General features: G+C 62.1%; 1 protein-coding gene across 2 annotated transcripts; it reads right to left on the reverse strand.

The window, feature by feature from the left end:
- Positions 1–7057: 7057 nt before the first annotated feature.
- On the reverse strand, positions 7058–20206 carry CIST1 (colon, intestine and stomach enriched 1). Of its 2 annotated transcripts, XM_075902916.2 has the most exons (5): positions 20021–20203; positions 11761–12096; positions 9691–9738; positions 8980–9140; positions 7058–7280 (listed from the first exon to the last, which is right to left on the reverse strand). In XM_075902916.2, exons 1-5 carry the CDS (start codon positions 20076–20078, stop codon positions 7233–7235), a joined length of 651 nt encoding a protein of 216 aa, XP_075759031.2. In that variant the 5' UTR covers positions 20079–20203; the 3' UTR covers positions 7058–7232. The 2 variants fall into 2 exon arrangements, with proteins under 2 accessions (XP_075759031.2, XP_075759032.2); XM_075902917.2 differs by lacking the exon at positions 9691–9738 and having other exon boundaries at positions 20021–20206.
- Between the last annotated feature and the right edge of the window lie 373 nt (positions 20207–20579).

Here is a 20579-nt window from a genome sequence, read left to right on the forward strand (position 1 = left end):
GGGCAGGAAGCAGACCTGGGGGGGGCAGTGCAGCCACTGGCCACAGCCAGAGTCCTTCGGGCCACGTCCCTCCCTTTAGTTGCGAGCAGAAGCCGGGCGAGGGCGGGGGAGTGGCTGGGAGTCCTGCCCCCGCCCCGCCCTGCCCAGCTTTTGCACATGACCACAGGGCTCCTAGCGCCAATCGCGCCCCTTCAGTCCGGCGCCCAGCCGGGAATTCAGAAAATACCGACATTGCACACATCCGGTATTTTCTGAATTTTTCTACCGGACTGTGCGGTAGAAATCCGGACACCTGGCAACCCCACAGCAGCTGCAGCACATGCCCGACGACTCGGGTGCAGGAGACACCTGGGGTGAGTGTCTCTCCGCTCCCAGGCGCTCTGCGTTGGCCCTGGGAGCCCCCTGCTCAGCAGCTGAGCGGCAGCGGCGCTTTCTGGGGGCCTGGGAGTGGGCGACGCTCTGCCGCCGGGTTGTGCCCCGGGGATGCAGCGCTGCAGCTGGGGCCAGGGCTCCTGGCGGGGACGGGAGCGCCCTTCTCACAGCCCTGGCACAGTCACCCCCTCCCTTTCCAGAGCACCTTTCAATCCCGGAAGGGCCTGCCCACCCCCACCTCCCCCAGTAGTGGAATGCAGCCTCCTCTGGGCTGGGGCCCAGCAGCTATTTAACAGCGCCCAGGAACACAGTCCGGGGCTGGCAGCGCAGCTGGGCATGAGACAGATGCTGCGCTGGTGGGTCTAGGTGGCAGCCCCCTCCCAGCAACGCACAGACACAAAGTGCCCGGCCTCGCGCCTGCTGCCCAGAGGGGCCGACCCTTCCCGGGCCCTGGCAGCTGCTGTGGAGGAGCAGATACAGGCACCCTGCATTACGGGCTGGGAGCTGGAGCATCCGTCCGCAAAGAACCCGGGAGCCCCGTGGGGGCGTGGCCTCGTCCTGGCTGAGAGCGCCCCCTACAGGACCCCAGCACTGCTCTGTGCAGCCTTTGCTCACAAGGGACTCTCCCGGCCACAAGAGCGAGCACCACGCTGTGAGCCAGACGGGTGACGATCCCTGGCAGAGAGATTCCTGCAGGGCCAGCCGACGATAACAGTGCCCAGCCCCAGTGCCCAGGAGCAAACCCGTCTCCCCCCAGCCCAGCAGCAGCCCAGCGCAGTCAAGCCGAGGCAGCGGGAACGGGAGATCTACGCGGCTGCTATCTAGCAGTGAGCTGAGGGATTGTGAGGCCTGGTCCCTGTGCCCCTCTGTGCAGCACCTTGCCCATGCCAGGGCGAGGGGCGGGCATGGAGGTAACCCAGCTCCTGCCGAGTGTGATGTCACCCAGAGATAAGACACCCTCCCACCCCACCCCCCGATGCTGGACCTGGAAATTGCCTGACCTCCCAGCCTCCTGCTCCGCCCTCCCCCCACGCACAGCAGCTGTTTGGCCAGATGAAAGCGACGTTCCAGGACAAATGATTTTTCTTGGGGGAAATTTAATTTTCTCCTGGTTTGATGTACTGCCCGAATCCAGCTGTGAGCAGCCAGGCATGTTCCTGTCCTGGTCACTGAACTCCACGAAACCAGTCCGCCGCCCCCAAGCTGGGCAGAGACGACAGCCCCCCTGCTCCCCCGCCATTCCCAGCCTCGGAGCACAGTGGTGGGAGCAGCCGTGCTGCCACGAGGGTCACACGCCTGCAGCTGCTGGCACAGCTGCTGTGTGCCATGGCTGGGCCTTGAAAGGAGCCAGCCACACCCCATGCCCCCAGAACTCCTGGTACCCGCTAAGGGGGTCGGGGACCTGGCACCTGGGGCCAGCATTCCGGCTCATCTTTTCCACCCACGTGCATATTTTTTTCCATTCGTGTGCGGAATAATTTTATGTGTGCTGAGACGTGTGAATGTGCACCACCCGTAGAAACACAAACCTCACTGTGGGCGCTCTGCTAACCAGATGGGCAGCATTGGACTCTCTCCTGAGTGGCCACCCACAAGCACCCAGCCATGGGCGGTCAGTGAAGGTAGGGTTGGGGGAGGCAGCCCCCCAGACCCACCTCTTCCGCTGAGGCCCCGCCCCACATAGGAGCCAAGCTGCCTCCCCACCACCACCACGGGGAGGGGATGAGAGCAGGCAGCATGCAACCCCAACTTCCCTGGCCCCAGAGCGGGGGGGGGCAGGTGGCTCCAGCCTCCCCAGCCCTGGAGCATAGGGAAGGCAGGCGCTGGGGGCAGGGACACTCCGCCCCCAGTGCGCCTACAGCAGTTCTGGGGGCGGAGAGTGGGCGGGGCCAGGCCGGCGTTTGGGAAGGCAGGGCCTTCCTCCGCCTACCATACTGGCCGCCATGCACCCAGCTCACGGGGAACCCTGCCCGGGATGAAGATGGAGCCCCAGCTATGTGACACGGTAGACATGGAGACGCGTCTGGAAGAGCCGGAGGCTTCGCTCTCAGCGCTCATTCCTAGTTCTCGCTCCTGCTATTGGCACGGCCCGGGGCTGCCTGGCCGGCTGCTCTGAGACGCTGCTCCGGAAGCTGGGGGTAGAACCCGGGCCCCAGCCGGAGGGAAACGCCGACCTGCACGGCTGTGTTTCCAGCACAACATGCTGGGCCTGGCCCAGGCCCAGAGTCCCCAAAGGACATAAGAGCAGCCATGCTGGGTCAGACCAAAGGTCCATCTAGCCCTGCATCCTGTCTTCCAACAGTGGCCAATGCCAGGGGCCCCAGAGGGAGTGAACAGAACAGGGAATCCTCATGTGATCCCTCCCCTGCCACCCATTCCCAACCTCTGACAAATAGAGGCCAGGGACACCATTCCTACCCATCCTGGCTAATAGCCATTGCTGGACCTAACCTGCATGAATTGATCTAGCCCTTTTTTGAGCCCTGTTAAAGTCCTGGTCTTCACAACCTCCTGTGGCGAGGAGTTCCACAAGTTGACTGTGCCCTGAGTGAAGAAAAATTTCCTTTTGTTTGTTTTCAACCTGCGACCTATTCATTTAATTTGGTGACCACTAGTTCTTGTGGCAACAAGTACATAACTTTTCTTTATTCTCTTTCTCCACACCTGTCGTGCTTTTATAGACCTCTTTCCTATCCCCCCTTTAGTTTCCTCTTTTCTAAGTCTTTTTAATTTCTCTTCATATGGGACCCGTTCCAAACCCCTAATCATTGTTGTTGTCCTTCTCTGAACCTTTTCCAATGCCAATATTTCTCCGGCACCCTCTGACCTTCAACCCCCCGAACGTCTCCTCAGTCCCCATAACACTGTGCTGAGCCCTGCAGCTCTGGAGCTGTCGCTCGCCTGTCGCAAACCCGGCAGAGCCCTGCCTGGATAGATGCTGTCTGTCACCCTCCCTCCTCCCGTGCTTTATGATAATTGGGTTATGAATATGCATATGCATCAAAGAGGCTTTATACAAAATGCATCATGTGACATGTCAATTTTCAAGTCACAATCTGCTGGATCTGTAGATCCTATTTCTGTGCATTCCTGTGTGCGACGTTAGAAATATGACGTGTGAATCGGGTTTTAATTCCCTATGTGCCAATAGAGGGCCGTTACGGGTACGTTAGTTCAGGGCTACTCGACTCTGGAAGCCCCGGGGGCCACAGCGATACAGCACATGCCGAGGGCCGCAACCTATGTATGGCTCCATCTACATGCAAATATATATGCAAATATATGCAAATAGCTTCTTTCACACTGACGGGCATGAATACATAGATTAAGCCTTAAGCCATGTCACTGGACCCAAACGTGACCAGTGTGAGCCAGTTAGCACCTCTCAGGCTCTGCGCACACGGCTAAGCAGCCAGCACTTCCCACAATCCCCCAGCGCTCCCGGCACCTCCTCCCTGGGGGCTAGAAATGCCGACACTCTGTACCCGTCTGTTCCAGCCAGCCCGTCCGCTTGTGACTTTCAATGTTCACCCCACCTGGGAGACACCTGGCTGTTGTGGAGCGTGTTCCCAGTGGAGGCCATGTTCAAAGGCTCCTACCTGCCGGCCACATGTTGAGTCCCGTGTAAACCCAAACTGCACCGTGGGCTGCAAACGGGCCACGTGTTGAGTAGCCCTGCGTTAGGGTTTTAATGACTCAGGTCTCAAATCAGCCCCCTGTGAAGTGAACGGTTTTATTCCCCCTGAAAGCCCAAGCTGCGGGTAGTCCCACAAAGACATGATGCTATTTTGCATCTGGTACTTTTCCACTCAGAGAGAGAAAAGTTTGAACTGAGCACAAAGAATTCCTGCCTTAGGCAAAAGGGATGGGGGGGGGGGGGGGCAAAAAATAGGGGCAGTTGCCAGACTCCAGGAAACTCCTCCTCTCCTTAGCACCTAAGATGCCTACTAGAAACAGCTAAGACTGAACACAAGGAAGGATCAGGCCCAAGCTAGGCAGCTGCCTAGCTTGTGCAAGAGATGTTTAGAACAACTGTCCAGGGCAAAAATTTGCATGTAATGAGTTTCTTATTGGCTTAGGAGTAGCTGGCATTTTGTTGTTTATTGTAACTTAGTAACTCACTTTGATCTGTCTGTTTTCACTTGTAACCACTTAAATGCTACTGTTCGTCCTTAATAAACACACTTGTCTATTATCAGGCCCAGTGTAAATAATTGTTATCTGAGGCTATGTCTAGAATGCAGGCTTCTTTTGGAAGAAGCTTTTCGGGAAGCGCTCCTCCAGAAAAACTTCTTTTGAAAGAGCGCGTTTACACAGCAAAAGTGCAACAAAAAAAGTGATGCGCTTTTTCAAAAGATAGCGTCCACATGGATTGGATGCGATCTCGCATTTCAGTTGTGATTAATGTGGATGGAGTGGCCACCAGACACCTGGAGGCCCCGTCTTCTGAAAAAACTCCCCCTGCCATGTCCGCACACGCCTTTTTCTGAAAAAGCTTTATCGGAAAAAGGCTTCTTCCTTGTAGATTGAGGTTTACTGCCGTCAGAAAAGCCCTTCTGTTCTTTCGACTTTCTGTGGAAAGAACGCAATCGCAGTGTGGACGTAAGTATTGTTTTTCTGGAAAAACTTTGCAATGTAGACATACCCTGAGGGAGGAGAAGCAACCACTGCGCATATCTCTCTCCGATTGATAAAGGGGGTGACCTTATGAACTCTCTCTGTGGAAAACTTTTACAGAGGATAACACAGATTTGTTTGGGGGTTTGGTCCCTTTGGGGGGGGCGGTTTCCTGGGTGCTGAGTCCTTAGAGCTAAGCCCTCCCAGAGCTGAGCTGGTTCAGTGTCTGTTGTTCTACAGAAGAGGGGAGGGCATTAATCCCAACTCTGTGCCTTGGTGAGGGAGACCAGAGCTTCTGGCCCAGCAGGTCAGAGTGGTGGCCAGCCCCAGAGGGCAGGAAGGTGGCACGGGGGAGGACCCTCTGTGATCTAACCCGTCACACTGTCAGGTGCCCTCTCTGCCCAGGCAGGGGGCATGAACCCTCCCTCTGTCCTAGCTGGGGGGCTCAGATCGGGGGCCAGAGACCAGCACTATGCCCAGGAACCAAGCTTGGAAAGGGACTATTAGTCTCTGTGCCAGGGAACGGCCCCTTGCCCCATTGCTGGACCTGGGGGAGGGGCAGTTCCCAGGGCACTGCAGCTGCAGGCATCTGCCGTTAACCTGCAACACTCCTGGGCCATGAGAATGGTGAGGCGGCTCCTGGGAAGGCTTGGCCGAGGCACCAGCCCAGCCCCACACCGGCATGGCGAGGAGGGGCTGGCGGGGGCTCGCCGTACTCATGTACCCCCCATAGAGCAGCCAGGGCACCGTCCCCTCCCCTCCGCCTGTGTCCCTCACCTGCGCTGGGCCGCTCTCCCTCTCAGGCCCCGGCCCCCACCCTGCTGTCCCCGCGGCAGGCGCAAGAGGGAACCTGCCTCCTTACCAGGCCTTGCTGGGGCTCCGAGGCTCCCCCATCGCCTGTGGAAGCCCGTTGGACAGAGCGGAACGGAGCCAAGTCAAGGCCGGAGCCTGCCTGCTCGCTCCCCCCCGTGACAGGCAGGGCCCGGGCTGCTGGCTCGGCCCTAGGCTAGGAGAGAGGATGGGCGCTCATGCCCCCCCCCCACAGGCTGGGGGCCTCAGCTCCAGAAGGACCCAGAAGTCCAGCAGCTTCAGGGGGCCAGCCAAGCTGTGCCGGGCACCCATCTCCTCCCTGAGGGCCCGAGACGGGCGCTGGGACACAGGGCTGCGTGCGGGGGCCCAGCTCAGCTCCCCACGTAGCTAGGGACGGCGCGCACTCCCACGGCTGGAGTTTCACTGTGCTGCCCGCGCTCGGGCTTGGAGCCAGCAGGGCCGGCTTGGCCCAGAATCATTTTCCTTCGCCCCCCTTCCAGAGCCAGGGTCCAGGTTTGAGACAGTCTAGGAATGCGTGGCCCAGCCCTGGGGAGCATCCCCCGGCGCCGGACCCGCCAGATGTAAAGGGGTGATTTCCTTGCAAGAGCAAGCTGCGAAATTTCCTGCTGGTGCGGAAGGCCGGAGCCCAGCTGGCTGCAAAGCAAGACCTGCCTGTTTTAGCTATTGGGAGTCTCCCCCACAATGGTCCCTCTGATTTTTTTTTTCCCCATAACCATGTGCGGAATGCATTTTGTCATGTGCACCAAAGCATGCATGGATGTGCACCACCACTAGAAGCACAGGCTGCCGGCTATGGGTGCTCTGCCAAGCAGCTGGGCAGCATTTGAATCTTTCCTGGGCAGCTGCCCAAGCTCTGCTTACAGGGAACACTGCACCCACCCACCCTCCCTCCACGTGCTTCAGGCTGCTGACAGCCGGAGTCTCTGCCTGGCTTGACCCCGAGGACAGGATGTGCTTATGCTGGGCACCTGGCCCTCGCTGCGTCAGGCTCCCTGGGCTGGATCCAGCATGGGGCAACAGAAGGGACAGGCTCCCTCCCCCTTCCCGGGTCTCCGGCAGGCAGGGCCCCCTCACCCGCCACCCATCCAGCACAGAGTAGATCGCACCAGCACAGAGTGGTGCAGGGGATCCTGCTGCTTTTCAACAGAGCCAGCTGGGAGGCAGCGGCTGCCGCCATGCAGGGTCCGCAGCGTGTCCAGTGCCCGTCCCTGCCCCCACAGCAGCCCCACAACGGGCGGACTGGGCAGCACCTCTTTATTCACTCCAAGTCCCCGTGCAGCAGAGGGGCTGAGCCCGGCCTGGCCAGGCTGGGGGAGACGCCCCCACCCCGGTCCAGGACAGGGGGGCACGGCCAGGAGGGGAGCGGGAGTCCCACGCCGGCGGGAGGGGGGGCTCGTCCCCGGAGAGGCTTGTTATTTTGGAGGGTAGCGAGCGAAGGGCGAGTCTTCAGTCATCTTCCCCTGCGAAAGAGGGAGCAGAGGGTGAGCCTGGGGCCACTGGGAGTGGGGAGAAGCCACCAACAGGCCAAGTGGCTGGGCCCGGCGCTCCCCCACCGTACAGCCTCGGGCTGTCCCCCCGGCTCAGCGGCCTGGCTCCGGCCCCCCACACCCACAGCTGGCGGCCGCGTGCCCACGTGTGGAGCCGGAGGCTGCAGGTTCTCTCCCTGGGGACCCCGGGCAAGTGGGGGACGCACCCAGACTTGTGTGAGGAAGAGGAGGGAGTTGCTGGGTTTTCCAAGGGGCTGCCTGCGGGGGGGGGCACTCAGGGTCCCTGGGTGTTACTGGCTTCACGAGGGGAGGGGGGTTTGTTGCTGGGATCTGCATGCAGCGGGGGGCTCCAGACAGTGGCCACAGAATGGAGACCCTGGCCACCCGGCGGCCAATGGGATGCAGAGAGAGGACCCCAGTGACCTGCCCAGGGGGTTCCAGCCAGGGGGGAACAAAGGACGCTTGGGGGGACAGGTGGAGAAGAGAAGCCCAGGCGACCAGTGTTTCCTAAACGTTTTAAGACCAGGGAACACCAAACAATTTTTGTAATGAGGAACACCAAGGATTTTTTTGTTGAGAAAAAAAAAAAAGAAAAGAAAAAGAAAAAGTCGGGGGGGGGGGGGGGGAGACAGCCTCGCGGCACACCCCCGACAGCCTTGCGGCACACCCCCGACAGCCTCGCGGCACACCGGTGCACCACAGAACACGGTTTAAGAAACACTGTCCTAGACAGAAGCCAAAGGCCAGGGGAGGGAGGAGCTGCTGGGGCGGGGCTGGGCGGAGGGGGCAGGCAGAGCCCACCGGGCTAGGTTGGGGGGTGCTCAGACGTGCTGGGCCGGGGGGGGGGTTCCTATGCTGGTTCAATGCGCAGTGAACTCTCCCGAGAGGCGCTCCGGTCTGGAGAACAGGGCTGCTCCGTTTCCTCTGGGGGGGGCCCCGGGGGCCCAGAGCGAAGGGAGCCCATGGCAGAGAGGGGCGGTCCCAGGACATGGAGGGGCTAAACCCCCGGGAGAGAGTGAGCCCCCGAGAAGGGGCTGTCACACTGAAGGGGGCTCCCCATGGGGCCAGTGGGTGAGTCCTGTGATGCCTTGCACCCCTTTAGCCCCCAGCAGCCGTGTGCAGAGCAGCCCTCCCCCCCCCCCCCCCCCCCGCTTTGGGCTCTGCCAAATGCCACGGGGAGCTGGGAGGGACACTGGCTAATCTGCTCCCGGTGAGCCCAGCGGCTGGCAGCCTGGGGGGGCCTCTGCCCACACTTCACACCAACCCCCCTCCCAGAGTGGGACGCCCAGGGCAGCACTGACGCCCTCAGGCACCGGCTCCTTTGCCCAGGCCCTGCCCAGGGAGCGTTTCAGAGCCGGCTGGCGGCAGGACGGACACCTGGGCTGACGGCACAGCCTGCTCCAGGGGGTCCCGCATGAGGCAGAGCCAGGCCCCCTGCGCCCCAGACACAGCGTAAGGCCCCGGGGTGCTGCCGGCCCCCACCGGGCCACGGACGGACAGCGATGCTGCAGCAGCTCGCGCTTGGCCCAGGTACCGCAGCGGAAGAGCGGCTCTTACAGCCTCTGTCCCTCGGGGGGACGCTGCGCTAGCAGGGCCGAGCCGCCTGGACCTGCTACAGACGCACGGAAAGCGGGGCAGGGGCCCAGGCCACGGCCGCCGCGGAGCTACGCACCATGGGCACCTCGTCCAGCTTCTTGAAGGCCGGCTCCCGCCTGCGGCAGAGCTTCACCGTCACCACCCCGGCGGCAATGACCAAGATGGTTACGAAGATGCAGATCACGGCCACCAGCCCGGGGCTCTGGGACAGCGAGGGCGGCTGCAGGGAGGGCGCCGCTGGAGGGGACGGAGAACTGGGCTTAGACACCCCCCTCCTGCCGCCACGCGGCCCGGGACCCCGTTGAGTGGCGCAGGCAGGCAGAGCGGCTGGGAGAGGGGGCCCCAGCCCCTCCCCTGCGCCAGCCGACGCTGGGAGACGTCAGGCCTTGTGCCGGGAAGCTGGCGCCGTGCGACACGCCGGCTCCGTGGCAGGACACGTGCTGTCGGCTCGGTGCCCAAGAGCCACGCGTGGAGGGCAGCCCCCTTTGGGCTCAGAGATGTGCCCGAAGGCTGCGTTCAAGGCACTTCTCCCTCCACACGTGCAGCCTCTGGGGCCAGGCCGGCGGGGCCTTCGCCTGGAAAAAGGGGAAGGCCCCCAGGTGGCCCACGGAGAGCCACAGTTGCCTTCCGACCCAGGGAGCTGGGTTGTTGGCTCCAATTCCCTCAGGAACTCCCGGAGCTGCTGCAGCTGGCTCTTGGCTCAGGACTCGCCACAGCCCCAGGCCAAATCCACCTCTTCCCTGGGACTAGGGCATGACCCCCAGTTGCCTTCGCAGCCCACACCTACCTTCCGTGGTCTGCAGGGCAGGCCCCGAGCCTGGCCCGGAGGTGGAGGCTGGAAGAGAAGGGGTGAAACTGCATTTCAGTAGGCAGGTTCCCGCGGAGTCGCCCAGGGAAGGGGAAGCCCGGCAGGCTGGACACCCGACCCTCCCCTGAGCGTGGGGCGCAGGAGAAAGGAGCCAGCTCTCCACAGCCTGCGGAGCTGGGTCTCTACCAGCCAGCGGGAGATGGGCTCCTCCCCAGCATCAGCCCCAGGCACCGGAGCAGCGAGGCAGGAAATCCTGACCCGGGTTGGAGGGGGCTGGCGGCTGTGTCTGAGCCAGCAGCGACTCAGGAGCGTGCAGAGCGGCTGGAGGGAAAAGAGCCGGCACCTGAGGCTTCCCTCCCTTCCCCCCCAACCCCACGCAGGGTCAGAGGAGGGGCCCCCACTGGCCCCTGCCGAGAAAGGGAGCTTGGGGCCACACAGCGAACGCGCCTGCCGCTGTCACCCCAACAGGACTGGTGTGAGCAGAGCCCTCTGCCAGCCTGACACTGCCCAGCTTGTGGGCTGGGGGCAACCGCCCGGCTCAGTCGCCCTGTGTCCGCACCAAGGCAGCTGCGTGCCTGGCTGCTCCGGCGCCTTGCTCTCTGACTGGGTGCTGGAGGCAGGCAGGGAACAGCCCCTGATGCCCAGCCCCTGCCCAGGCACAGACCGGTTCGTGTGGGGCTCGTGGGGCATCCGCCCCGCCCATGCTGGGGCAGAGGACTCTGGCTGCAGAACCGGGCGGCAGCTGGGGGGCAGGAGATGTGGGGCAGGGCAGGGCTAGGCACAGTGCCGTGTTGCCGGCTCCTGCGCCTCTCAAGAGTCGCCCCCAGGGCCAGGCTGCAGAAGCTGCCGCTTTGTTCTTTTTTACTCTTTCAAGGAGCTGCTCTCGTGTCCGGGTCTGCGGAGCTGGGGAAAGGCGCCCCCGGTCCCCACCCGCCAGCAGAGACCCCCAAGCGCCTGCGGGCCGGGCTGCTCTAGACACAGAGCTGCAGACGCCAGCGGGACGCTCTGGGGGACAGGGCCCCAAGGGCGCTGCCTACACGCTCGGGCATCTCCCTGCCCGGGTACCCACCCGCTCCCAGGATCTCCTGGCTTCTCAGTGAGGCGTGGGGCAGCGCCGCCCTCTGGTGGCGAGAGCTAGAAAGTGACCTTGCTGGAGGGTTCGGTCGGGAACCAGCCCCCGTCTACACAGGCCCACGCTGACACCCCCTCACCCACTTGACCGTTGTGTCCCGGTGGAGCGCGGCCCTGGGAGCCCCTTAGCACCCAGCCTGGTCGCCCTGCCCGGGGCGTGCGGCTGCGACGGCCTTGGAGCGGAGGCATCCAAACCGGTTTTCTCAGGCCCCAGCTGAAGAAAATCGTTGATGCCGCGACCCGACATCATGTGACTGGAGTGTGGGCTCCAGGGTGGGGCTGAGGCTGGGCTTTGGGGTTCAGGAGGGGGCTCTGGCTTGGGGGGGTCAGGGCTGGGGTGGAGGGTTGCTAAGGCAGCTTCCAGCCTCTCCTGGCACCGCAGACCCTGCTGTGCCCCAGAAGCAGCCGGCAGCAGGTTCCCAGCTAATGGGAGTGCAGAGCTAGTGCTCAGGGCAGGGGCTGTGCGCAGGGCCCTGTGCGCTCCCCTCCCCCCAGGAGCCAGGCCTGCTGCAGCCACTTCTGGGGCGCAGCGCAGTCTGCAGTGCAGGACAGGCAGGGAGGGGCCCTAGCACCCCCACGGCTCCCTTGATCCCCCTGCAACACCGAGACCCAGCGCCCGACATTCCACCGCCCAGCGCTGGGTCACGACCCGTCGTTTGAAACCCGCTGGCCTTACAGGAACTGGCTGGGTCCAGGGATGGCGCATGCAGGGCGGTACCGACCTACCACTGCCTCCGCCCATAGTCCCAGGGGAACAGTAGCCACCTCCGGCGACAGCCTCTGGGGAGATGCCCAGGACTCCGGGCGCTCCACAGTGGCAGGGAGACAAGATCGCCTTCCCGCTGCCTGGGCTGTGCCCGTTCTGGGGCCAGAGCCTGCGGAGCCAACGGCCCCGTGTCCCTGCGCCCCGCTGCTCACCCGAGCCGCTGGCTGTTGTGCTGTTGGGGGGCTCCGGCTGCTCAGTCCAGTGCGTCTCGTTGGATCCGGTGGTAGGAGGAGCTGAGCTGCTGGTGTGATTGGGGCTGGCTGAGGACGGGGGAAGACTGGACGCAGAAGCCGGTCCTGAGGTTCCGGACAAGGCTGGAGCTGCTGTGGTGGAGCTGGCCTGCGTGGAGCCAGTGGTGCGGCTGGTCGGAGCTGTGGAGGTGTCTCCGGAGGTAGCCGCTGAGCTCTGCGGTGGGGCAGTCGTGCTGAGGAGGCTCGGATTGGACTTGGGTTGTGGGGAGCTAGTCACTGATTCAGTAGAGCTAGGCACTGGGGAAGGAAAACCAGTTACCAGGTTTGCTCTGCAGGGGGCGCCGTGCTCTGACACACCCCAGTGCTGCGGAGATGGGGGGCACTCCCAGCTCGGCCCAGGGTGACCCCGGCAAAGGGAGGGGAGCCCTGGTGGGGACAGGGCACCCGCCGGGAAACCAATAAGCGGAGGACCCTCACATCAGGTCACGTTCCTGCTCACATCTGCCTGGGACGCCCACCTAGCCCCTCCCTCCCACCCCTGGCCTCTTCGTGCAAACAGGGACGTTCTTACCCAGGAAATCCAAACCCCGTCTAGGCCGCAGGACGCGCCGGTGCCAGGAGATCTAGGGAAGAGGGACCCCGCCGGGAGCCGGCCAGGCCCCAGCCTGTTGGCAGCTCCCCTGCTCCTGGAGGTGCCGACTCCCGGCTGCCGGAGACGAGCCGTCCAAAGACGCTCGCAACTAGCTTGGAGCCTCCCCGTGTGCCCCTGGCGGCTCCCTGCAGGGAGCCCGGCACCGGTGGGGTCGGGAGACTTTTTATTCATCTCAAAGCTTGCTGTCTGCATGCCCTAGCCCAAAGGGGGGGCTGCGTGTGGCCCTGTGGGGTCCTGCGCCTGGCCCGTGAGACGCTGTTTTTTCCTAGAGGTGTTATTAAACTAACACGCAGGACTGGCTCCCCGGGGGAAGGAGCTGCCCTTGCCGGTCATGGCAGGAAGGCTGCTTTGATCATAGCCAGGAGACCCGCCTGCTCCCCAGGGAGGGTGAGGGGGCCGCGGCTGGGCCGGGGGGGGGGGGTGTCACAAGGGCCGCACACGCCCCAGGTGTGTGTCAGTTTCCCTGGGGCACTTCTCTGGTCCTGTCTCACAGATACATGGACCCCTTCCCCCGGGCAGCACCTGGCACTGAGGAGAGGGGCACAGGTCTCCATGTCCACAGGACGGGACCCTCAGTGAGCAGGCTCCTGGGCCCTGCGTGCCGTATTCCACCCCTGCCGCTGCCCCGCGTCCCCTCCACTGCCAGCCACGAGTGCCTGCGGCTTGCGGACACACCGGCGGTCAGGTCTGAGGCTGCGGGGGAAGCCAGGTCCTTGCAGCAGCAGCGTGTGTACGCAGGGCCCGTGGGCGGGAGAGGGGCGAACGCTGCGCCTGCTAGTGCCAGAGCACGCCCAAGAGCAGCACCCCCCATGTTTGCTGGGCACGACTGCCCAACTGATGGGACGTAGAGGCAGGGGAGTCCCAGGGGCTGTGACAGGCAGGGGAATGGAGGAAGTAGCACGATCCTGCCTGGACTTTGCCCTCTTCAGCCTGTGAAGCCAGGCAAAGCCTCCATCCTGCAGCTTGCCTTGGGTTGCCACGTGTCCCGTATTCACATCCCCTGTCCGGTAAAAAAACAATAACCACAACAGAAAATACCAGGCGTGTAAAATATCCGGTATTCCCTGTTTCCCTCAGACAGAAGTCTACTGCGTCTGGCAAGGGTGGGGGAGTGAGGAACACAGGGCCATTTAAAGGGGGAGCGCTTTTTTTTTTTTTGCTCATCAACTTTGGTCTCCCCCCCTTTTTTTTCCTCAACAGAATTTTTCCCCTTTTTTGCGGGGGTGGGGGGTGTTTGGTATTTTTTATTAAATCGTCCACCCTCCCCAAATAGCTGCAGGGGCTCTGCCAGCACTTGTCGGTGTCTTGGCTAGTCAGGCAAAGCCCTTCTTGCCCCTGCCTTCAGCGCCCAGAGTTGCGAGCTCCCTGGAGGCTGGGCCATGAGCACCGCACGGGGGGTGAGGCCCCAGAGACAAGATCTGAAGGATCATCCCCAGGCTGCAGGGGAGAGGGGCTGGAGAGCGGGCTGCCGTGTACCCCCTTCCTCCCCCCTCTCAGCGCCACCGCGCCTGCCCAGCCGGCCGGGCGCGCCGATTCCCACAAGCCCAGGCCAATGCTGGCAAGGGCGTGGCGCAGCCGGACAGTCCGCCACGGCCTGGCTCCATCCACCAGAGCAGGGCAAGGTCCATCCAGGCCAGACCCCAACGGCATCAGAGGCTGGCCTGTCCCGGGGCCTGTTTCCTCTTCTGGCTTCTGCCCCCTCTCAGGGGCCTGGATATTGTGGCTCCCTGTAAGGAAGCGCCGAGTCTCTCCCCAGCCTGCGCAAAGCCGAGACGGCCACCCAGCCTCTTGGCCACCCAGCGACTCTGTCCCGGGGACGTTCTCCCCACAGAGGCCTCCTGCTGCGTGACCTGGGAGACAGGAACTCCCTGGGGCAGGTGGTCAGGGCCTTTCCCCAGCCCCCCCAGCACAGCAGGGAGGCGTGTGCGGATGCAGCCAGGGGCCTTCCCGCCCCAAAGCCGGCAGGTGCGTGAGGCTCCCGCTTCCCCTCAGGAACAGCCGGGGCTGGAGACACGTGGCTTTTGTTGTGTGCACAGCCCGGAACCGGTATCTGAGCCTCCACCCAGGCTGGTCCCCACCCTCTTGGCGAATGCAAAGTCAATATGTATCTACCCGCGCCTACCCGCGTATCTGCAAGCTGCTGTCTTGCTGTGGGGGCCGGGATGGGGGCGGGGGCTGGTCCCACCCTGCCGCAGAGCAGCTGGAGACCTGGGCCGAAGGTTCCCCTGTATTTTAATGGCCATGCAGGACCCACAGCGTGGCCACGGGGGGCAGAGGCGGGTGCAGCCGTGTAGCAGAACCCGTGGATTTTGAGGGGGAATATTTAGCCCCCCTCAAAGAATGTTTCACTCCCCCCCCCAAAGTCCCAGCAAAGTGGACGTGGAGGCTTGGAGTCCCCTTTCAGCGCCATGGAAACAAAACCTTCTGTTGGCCCAGGCCTGTGCGTTTGGCCGCCTGGAGTCTGTGACCTGCAGGGCCCTGGCGTGGCACCCCCCACAGACCCCTGCCCCCAGCTCCTGAAGAACTGAAGGAGAAGCAGCATTAACACTCCATGGGAGACCCACCGGCGCGCCGTGGCTCTGCCCACGCTCCAGCCCAGAGGCACCTCGGCACCCCGTGAAGGTCGGAAGAACACCGCACTGGGTCAGACCAACGGCCCAGGCCCCTGGCTCTGACAGCCGGTGCCCGAGGCTTAGGAGGGAATGAACAGAGCGGGCCGTTATCGGGGGATGCCGCCCCTGTCGCCTGACCCCAGGTGGGACAGTCAGAGATTCTGGGGCGCCCAGAGCATGGGGGGCTGCGTCCCTGCCCAGCCTGGCTTAGAGGCACCGAGGGCCCGATCCTCCAGGGAGTTCCTCTAGTCCCTTTTCGAACCCGGTTATACTTCTGGCCACAGGCCAACAAGTTAATAACAGAATCTGAGACACGGGACCAGACTAAGAGCTCAGCTGGAGGCAAACAAGCGGCCGTCCCCAGAGATGTGTCTGCTTTAGGAGAGCACTGTCCCTGAGGAGTTTAGGGTAGAGCTGTCTCCTTCACACCAGGCCCCTCGCACAGACATAAGAACGGCCAGACCAAAGGTCCAGCTCGCCCAGTGTCCTGTCTGCCCACAGTGGCCAATGCCAGGGGCCCCAGAGGGAGTGAACAGAACAGGGAGTCAGCAAGTGAGCCCTCCCCTGTCACCCATTCCCAGCCTCTGACAAACAGCCTGGGACACTGTTTCTACCCACCCTGGCTAATAAGTATGGATAGACTTAACCTCCATGAATGCATCTAGTTCTTTCTTGAACTCTGCTAAAGTCCTGGACTTCACACCATCCTGTGGCAAGGAGTTCCACAGGTTGACGGTGAGTTGTGTGAAGGAAAACTTCCTGTTTGTTTTAAACCTGCTACCTACCAAGTCGATCACCTGCCCTTCCATCGCCTTAGAGGCACACAAGGCAGGAGGCGGCGCTGGTTCTCAGTATGACTGAAGGCAGGACTACACAACTTTGGAAGCCCCGGGGACAGGGCTGGCCCAAGCCATTTTGGGGCCCCAGGCCTGGGCACGCAGTACTGCCCCTGGGCGCACAGCACATGAGCGGGCCCGCCCCTGGGCACCCAGCACATGAGAGGCTCGGCCACTGGTGCGTAGCCCGGGGCCCGCCCACGGGGCGCACAGCACATGTGCTGCCCAACCTGGCCTAGCCACTGCTGCTGGCATGTGCATGGGCCGTGCAGGGCCCCACGGCCATCGGGGGAAGGGCACTGCTGGCCACACCGTGGGGCCAGCGCTGTGGGAGCCGGGTGCGCGGAGCCTGATGGCAGCTATAAGGGACGCCACGCACCCCTTACAGCTGCCATCAGGCGCCCCCCATCAGTTGGCACCCTGGGCAGCTGCCCGGCTCGTCCACCCCTCAGTCTGGCCCTGCCCGGGGGCCACAATCAGGGGCGGATATAGGGCAGGGTGAGCGGGGCGGCCGCCCCGGGCCCCGCGCTTCAAGAAGCCCTGCACACCCGCTGTAGCAAAGGGGGGCCCCGCAAAATTGTCATTTCCCCCTGGCCACAGTGATACTCACAGCATATGCTGAGGGCTGCATATACATGCAAATATATGCAAATAGCTTCTTTCACACTGACGGGCATGAATACAAAGCGCTTCCCACAATGCTCCCGGCACCTCCTTCCCGGGGGCTAGAAACACCGACACCTTGTACCCGTTTGTTCCAGCCAGCCCGTCCGCTCGTGTCTTTCAGCACTCACCCCACTGGGAGACACCACGCCATTGGGGAGCGTGTTCCCAGTGGGGGCCGTGTTCAAAGGATCCCACTAGCAGGCCGCCTGTTGAGCCTCGCGTAAACCCAAACCGCCCCGCAGGCCGCAAACAAACAGGCCGCATGTTGAATAGCCCTGATCTAAGGTATGCGCTAGGGAGGCTGGAGTGTAACCGGTTAACCGATAAGCAGATGCTAACCAATTCCGCCCCCCCCCCCCCTCGGCCCCACTGCAGCTCTGCAAGGCAGGCAGGCTGGCTCAGTCCTGGCACGCGCCAGGTCCTGGCAGCTCCCCCTGCTGCGACTCTGCCTTTTAAATTTGGGCTGTCGTAAATTCCCTTTGCAAAAGCAATGGTTAACCATGCAACTGACAGGATATTTAACGGTTACCGTGAGACACGATTTGTAACATCCTTAGCACATGCTAATTTCCGGTTAGAAATAACTTGTTCCTGGAACGGTGCCTTCCCCTCCCTCCAACGCCCCGTCTCCCTGCAGAGTCAGAATGGATAATGAGCCATTGCTTTGCTAGCCGGAAGGGCTTTCAGGCCTTAAACACGACCCCAAGGCTCCTGTACCCTTCCTCCCTCAAGGAATGATCGCTCCATTTTTAAATGCCATCACGGAATCTAGGCAAGCCAGAAGCTCCAACCCTATTCAGTGGCTGCCACGTCAATCACGAGAGACAAGGCGGAGCCAGAAGAACCTTTGGGCACATTGGGGCCTGTCTACACTGGCCGCGAGTATTTGCGCAAGAACACTGACCATGTGTGTACTGTACAAAACCAGTGCTTCTTGCGCAAATACTCTGATGCTCCCGCTCAGCGATAAACCCTCTTGTGCAAGTATCCTTCTGCAAGAGGGCCAGTGTAGACAGCAAGTTAATTTCTTGCGCAAGAAAGCCCGATGGCTAAAATGGCCATCAGAACCTTCTTGCACAAGAGAGCGTCTACACTGGCACGGATGCTTGGCGCAAAAGCATCCGTGCCAGTGTAGACGCTCTCTTGTGCAAATACTTTTAATGGAAAAACTTTTCCGTTAAAAGTATTTGTGCAAAATCTTGCCAGTCTAGACGCAGCCGCAAAGTTTAAGTCCTGCCAGGGGGAGGCAGCCGAGAGCAATAGCCTTGTGACCCCCACCCAACCCTTTTGGGTCAGGACCCCTACAAACCCAACACGGTGACCTTTCAGATTTAAATAGCTGGGATCATGATCTTTGCCGTTTGTTAATCCTCTGACCGTGAAAATTGACCCAAATGACCTGTGAATTTGAATTGGTGGGTACCAATAACCAACACTGGACAGAACGAATCCTAGGCCCCACTAATCCCAGCTGCAGGAAAGGGTTCCGTATGGTGCTGCCCCCTTAGGGCCCGTGGCTCCCTGGCATTATACAGGTTGAAGCTCTTTAGTCCGGCACCCTCGGGACTTGATCCGTGCGGAACGAGAGAATTTGCCAGACTACGGGAGGTGAATATGGTCTAGCAGCACTTCCAACACCTCCACTGCGTACTGGGCTCTTAGGGTATGTCTACATTGCACCCTCTTTCGAGAGAGGGATGCAACTGAAGACATTTGAAACTGCAAATCAAGCCGGGATTTAAATATCCTGTGCTTCATTTGCATATTCACGTTATGGCGCTATGTCGAAATAACAGACGCTGTTAAGACACGGTTATTTCGAGAGAAAACCCTTCTCTCGAAATAACTGCTAAACCTTATTGTATGAGGAATAAGGGTTATTTCAAGAGAAGGGTTTTCTCTCGAAATAACCGTGTCTTAACAGCATCTGTTATTTCGAACTAGAGCCATAACACGAATATGCAAATGAAGCACGGGATATTTAAATCCCGTCTTCGTTTGCAATTTCGAATGTCTTGAAAGAGGGATGCAAGTGTAGACATACCCTTAGAAGACATTTAGGGATAAATTAGAGCTAAATAACAGCACCAAAAGCCAGGACGGGTGGTTGTAAACAAACTTTATGGGACCACGGAAAATTTGGCCACACCCATGATAAGTGGACATCCAGCGAACTAAAATCATCTCAGGACGTGGCCCAGTGGCAGGAATGTTTCACTCCAGCATGTCACAGACTGCTCGGCCCCCGCAGCCCAGGCCCTGCGCAGTCCTCCTGGGAAAAGTGCACCCCCTCCCCCACTGTGCAACAGCGCCCCCTAGAGAGTGGCGAAGAGAATCCTGTTGCCCTTCCAGGAAGCTCAGGAGACAGATGTGTCCCAGCACCACACAGCTGTGCCCCCCAAGCCGGGCTCGGCAGCAAAGGCCTTTTCCCCAGGAAAGGGGCAGAAAGGGGCCTGGTTTAGGGTGGGGAGCCCTCTCTCTGCAAGGAGCCACACGAGTCAGTAGAAGGGCTGAACACCTGGCATTTCAGCTCCCACGCCCAGGGCTGAGACGGAGGAGCAAAGCGATTTCTGTGGCAACGGTCAGACACGACAGAGTTAAGGGGGCAGCTCCTTCGTTTCATTTCAGAGCTGCGGCCCTGTTCTCTGCCCTGCCAGCAGCAGCTCACAGAGGACCTCAGCCTCAGGCAGGCCCAGGGGGGCAATGGAGAGGGGCGCGCTCTAGGGCAGCTAGACAGTAAATGCTCGACCTCTAGCGACCACCACAGCCTACATGGGGCCACGCACGTGGCTGCGGCCGGAGGCAGAATTCCCAGCCAGGGCAAACGTGGCAAAACCTGTACCCGCCGGCCAGGGCCTCGGGGGCGGTGGGAAGGGAGCAGAGCCGCAGTCCTGCTGTCAGACCCGCCGGGCGCAGGCTTAGCTTTGCCCTTGCACGAGGAAGCCGGAAAGTCCGAGCCGGGGACCTGGCTGACCCCTGTTCGTTCACAAAGGAGCCAGGCCGACTCCTCCGCAGCCCGCCGAGCCGGTTGGGCGGCAGCTGAGCGGAACTCGCAGGGTGTCGGTTCCACTCCCAGGTGCCCGCCCGCCCCCCTCGCCCAGCGGCTCCCATCCCCCCTCAGCGGTTCCCATCCCCCCTCAGCCGCTCCCATCCCCCCTCAGCGGTTCCCATCCCATGCAGGGTTTACAGGTTGGGTTAATGGCTCTCCAGCCCCGCACCCCCACTGTACAAAGTGTCCCAGCAGCGCCCCTGGCCGGGGGGGGGGGGGCTGCCTGACCCCAGGGCACAACCTGAAACCCTCCCCCTGGAGCCAGGCTAACTCATTGCGCCCCCGGGGCGGCTGCCTTTGTGCCTGGGGGGCCCTGCCAGCTTCTGCTCCGGGGAGCTGGAAGGAGCCCCCCCGACGGGCAGTAGTGGGGGGGGGCGGGCACCCCACTGGCAGCGCCGGCTCTTACCTGCCGCCAGCAGGCACAAGCCGCCGCCGATCAGCAGCCAGAGGCTGGCCCGGGCCATGCTGGCTGCGCCGCTCCCGGCCCGTCCAGTCCCGGCCGCGCACCTGCGGGAGCTGCCACGCAGGAGGCGCCGCCCCGGGCTCCAGCCCCGTCGCACCTGGGGGGGACCCGCCTGGCCGCCGCGCCCCCTGCTGGACAGCGGCCGCCGGAGCAACCCCTGCCTGGGGGGGGTGTCACCTTGCGCCTCCCGCCCCCGGCGCGGCCCAGGAGCAATTTACCGGCGGGCTTGGCCGGAACCTGCGGTGTTTGACGTGGGGCTGGCTGCTCTCTCCGCAGCTCTGCTCTGGCTCAGACGGGAGGGTCACAGAAGCGAGCCGGAGTCGCTCTAACCACTCGGCCACTCTCCCCCCGCAGCTGGGGCGGGAGGAACCCAGCAGTTCTGACTCCCTGCCCCACCCAGAGGTGCAGGATGGGCCCGGGGGCACCAGCCTGCAGAGATCGGGAGAGCCAGGCACCAGCCCCCACCTCCAGCGACAGGGCCCATCGCCCCAGTTTTGCCCCT

This window comes from Pelodiscus sinensis, chromosome 32 (genome assembly GCF_052426305.1).
Source record: "Pelodiscus sinensis isolate ZL-2025 chromosome 32, ASM5242630v1, whole genome shotgun sequence".
In the NCBI taxonomy this organism is placed as follows: domain Eukaryota; kingdom Metazoa; phylum Chordata; order Testudines; family Trionychidae; genus Pelodiscus; species Pelodiscus sinensis.

Coding starts and splice junctions, on each gene's coding strand:
- CIST1 (XM_075902916.2), bottom strand. CDS start 20,078: ATGGCCCGGGCCAGCCTCTGGCTGCTGATCGGCGGCGGCTTGTGCCTG. Junction 12,097..20,020: donor CTTGTGCCTGCTGGCGGCAG/GTAAGAGCCGGC, acceptor TTCCTTCCCCAG/TGCCTAGCTCTACTGAATCA. Junction 9,739..11,760: donor CACAACAGCCAGCGGCTCGG/GTGAGCAGCGGG, acceptor CTTCTCTTCCAG/CCTCCACCTCCGGGCCAGGC.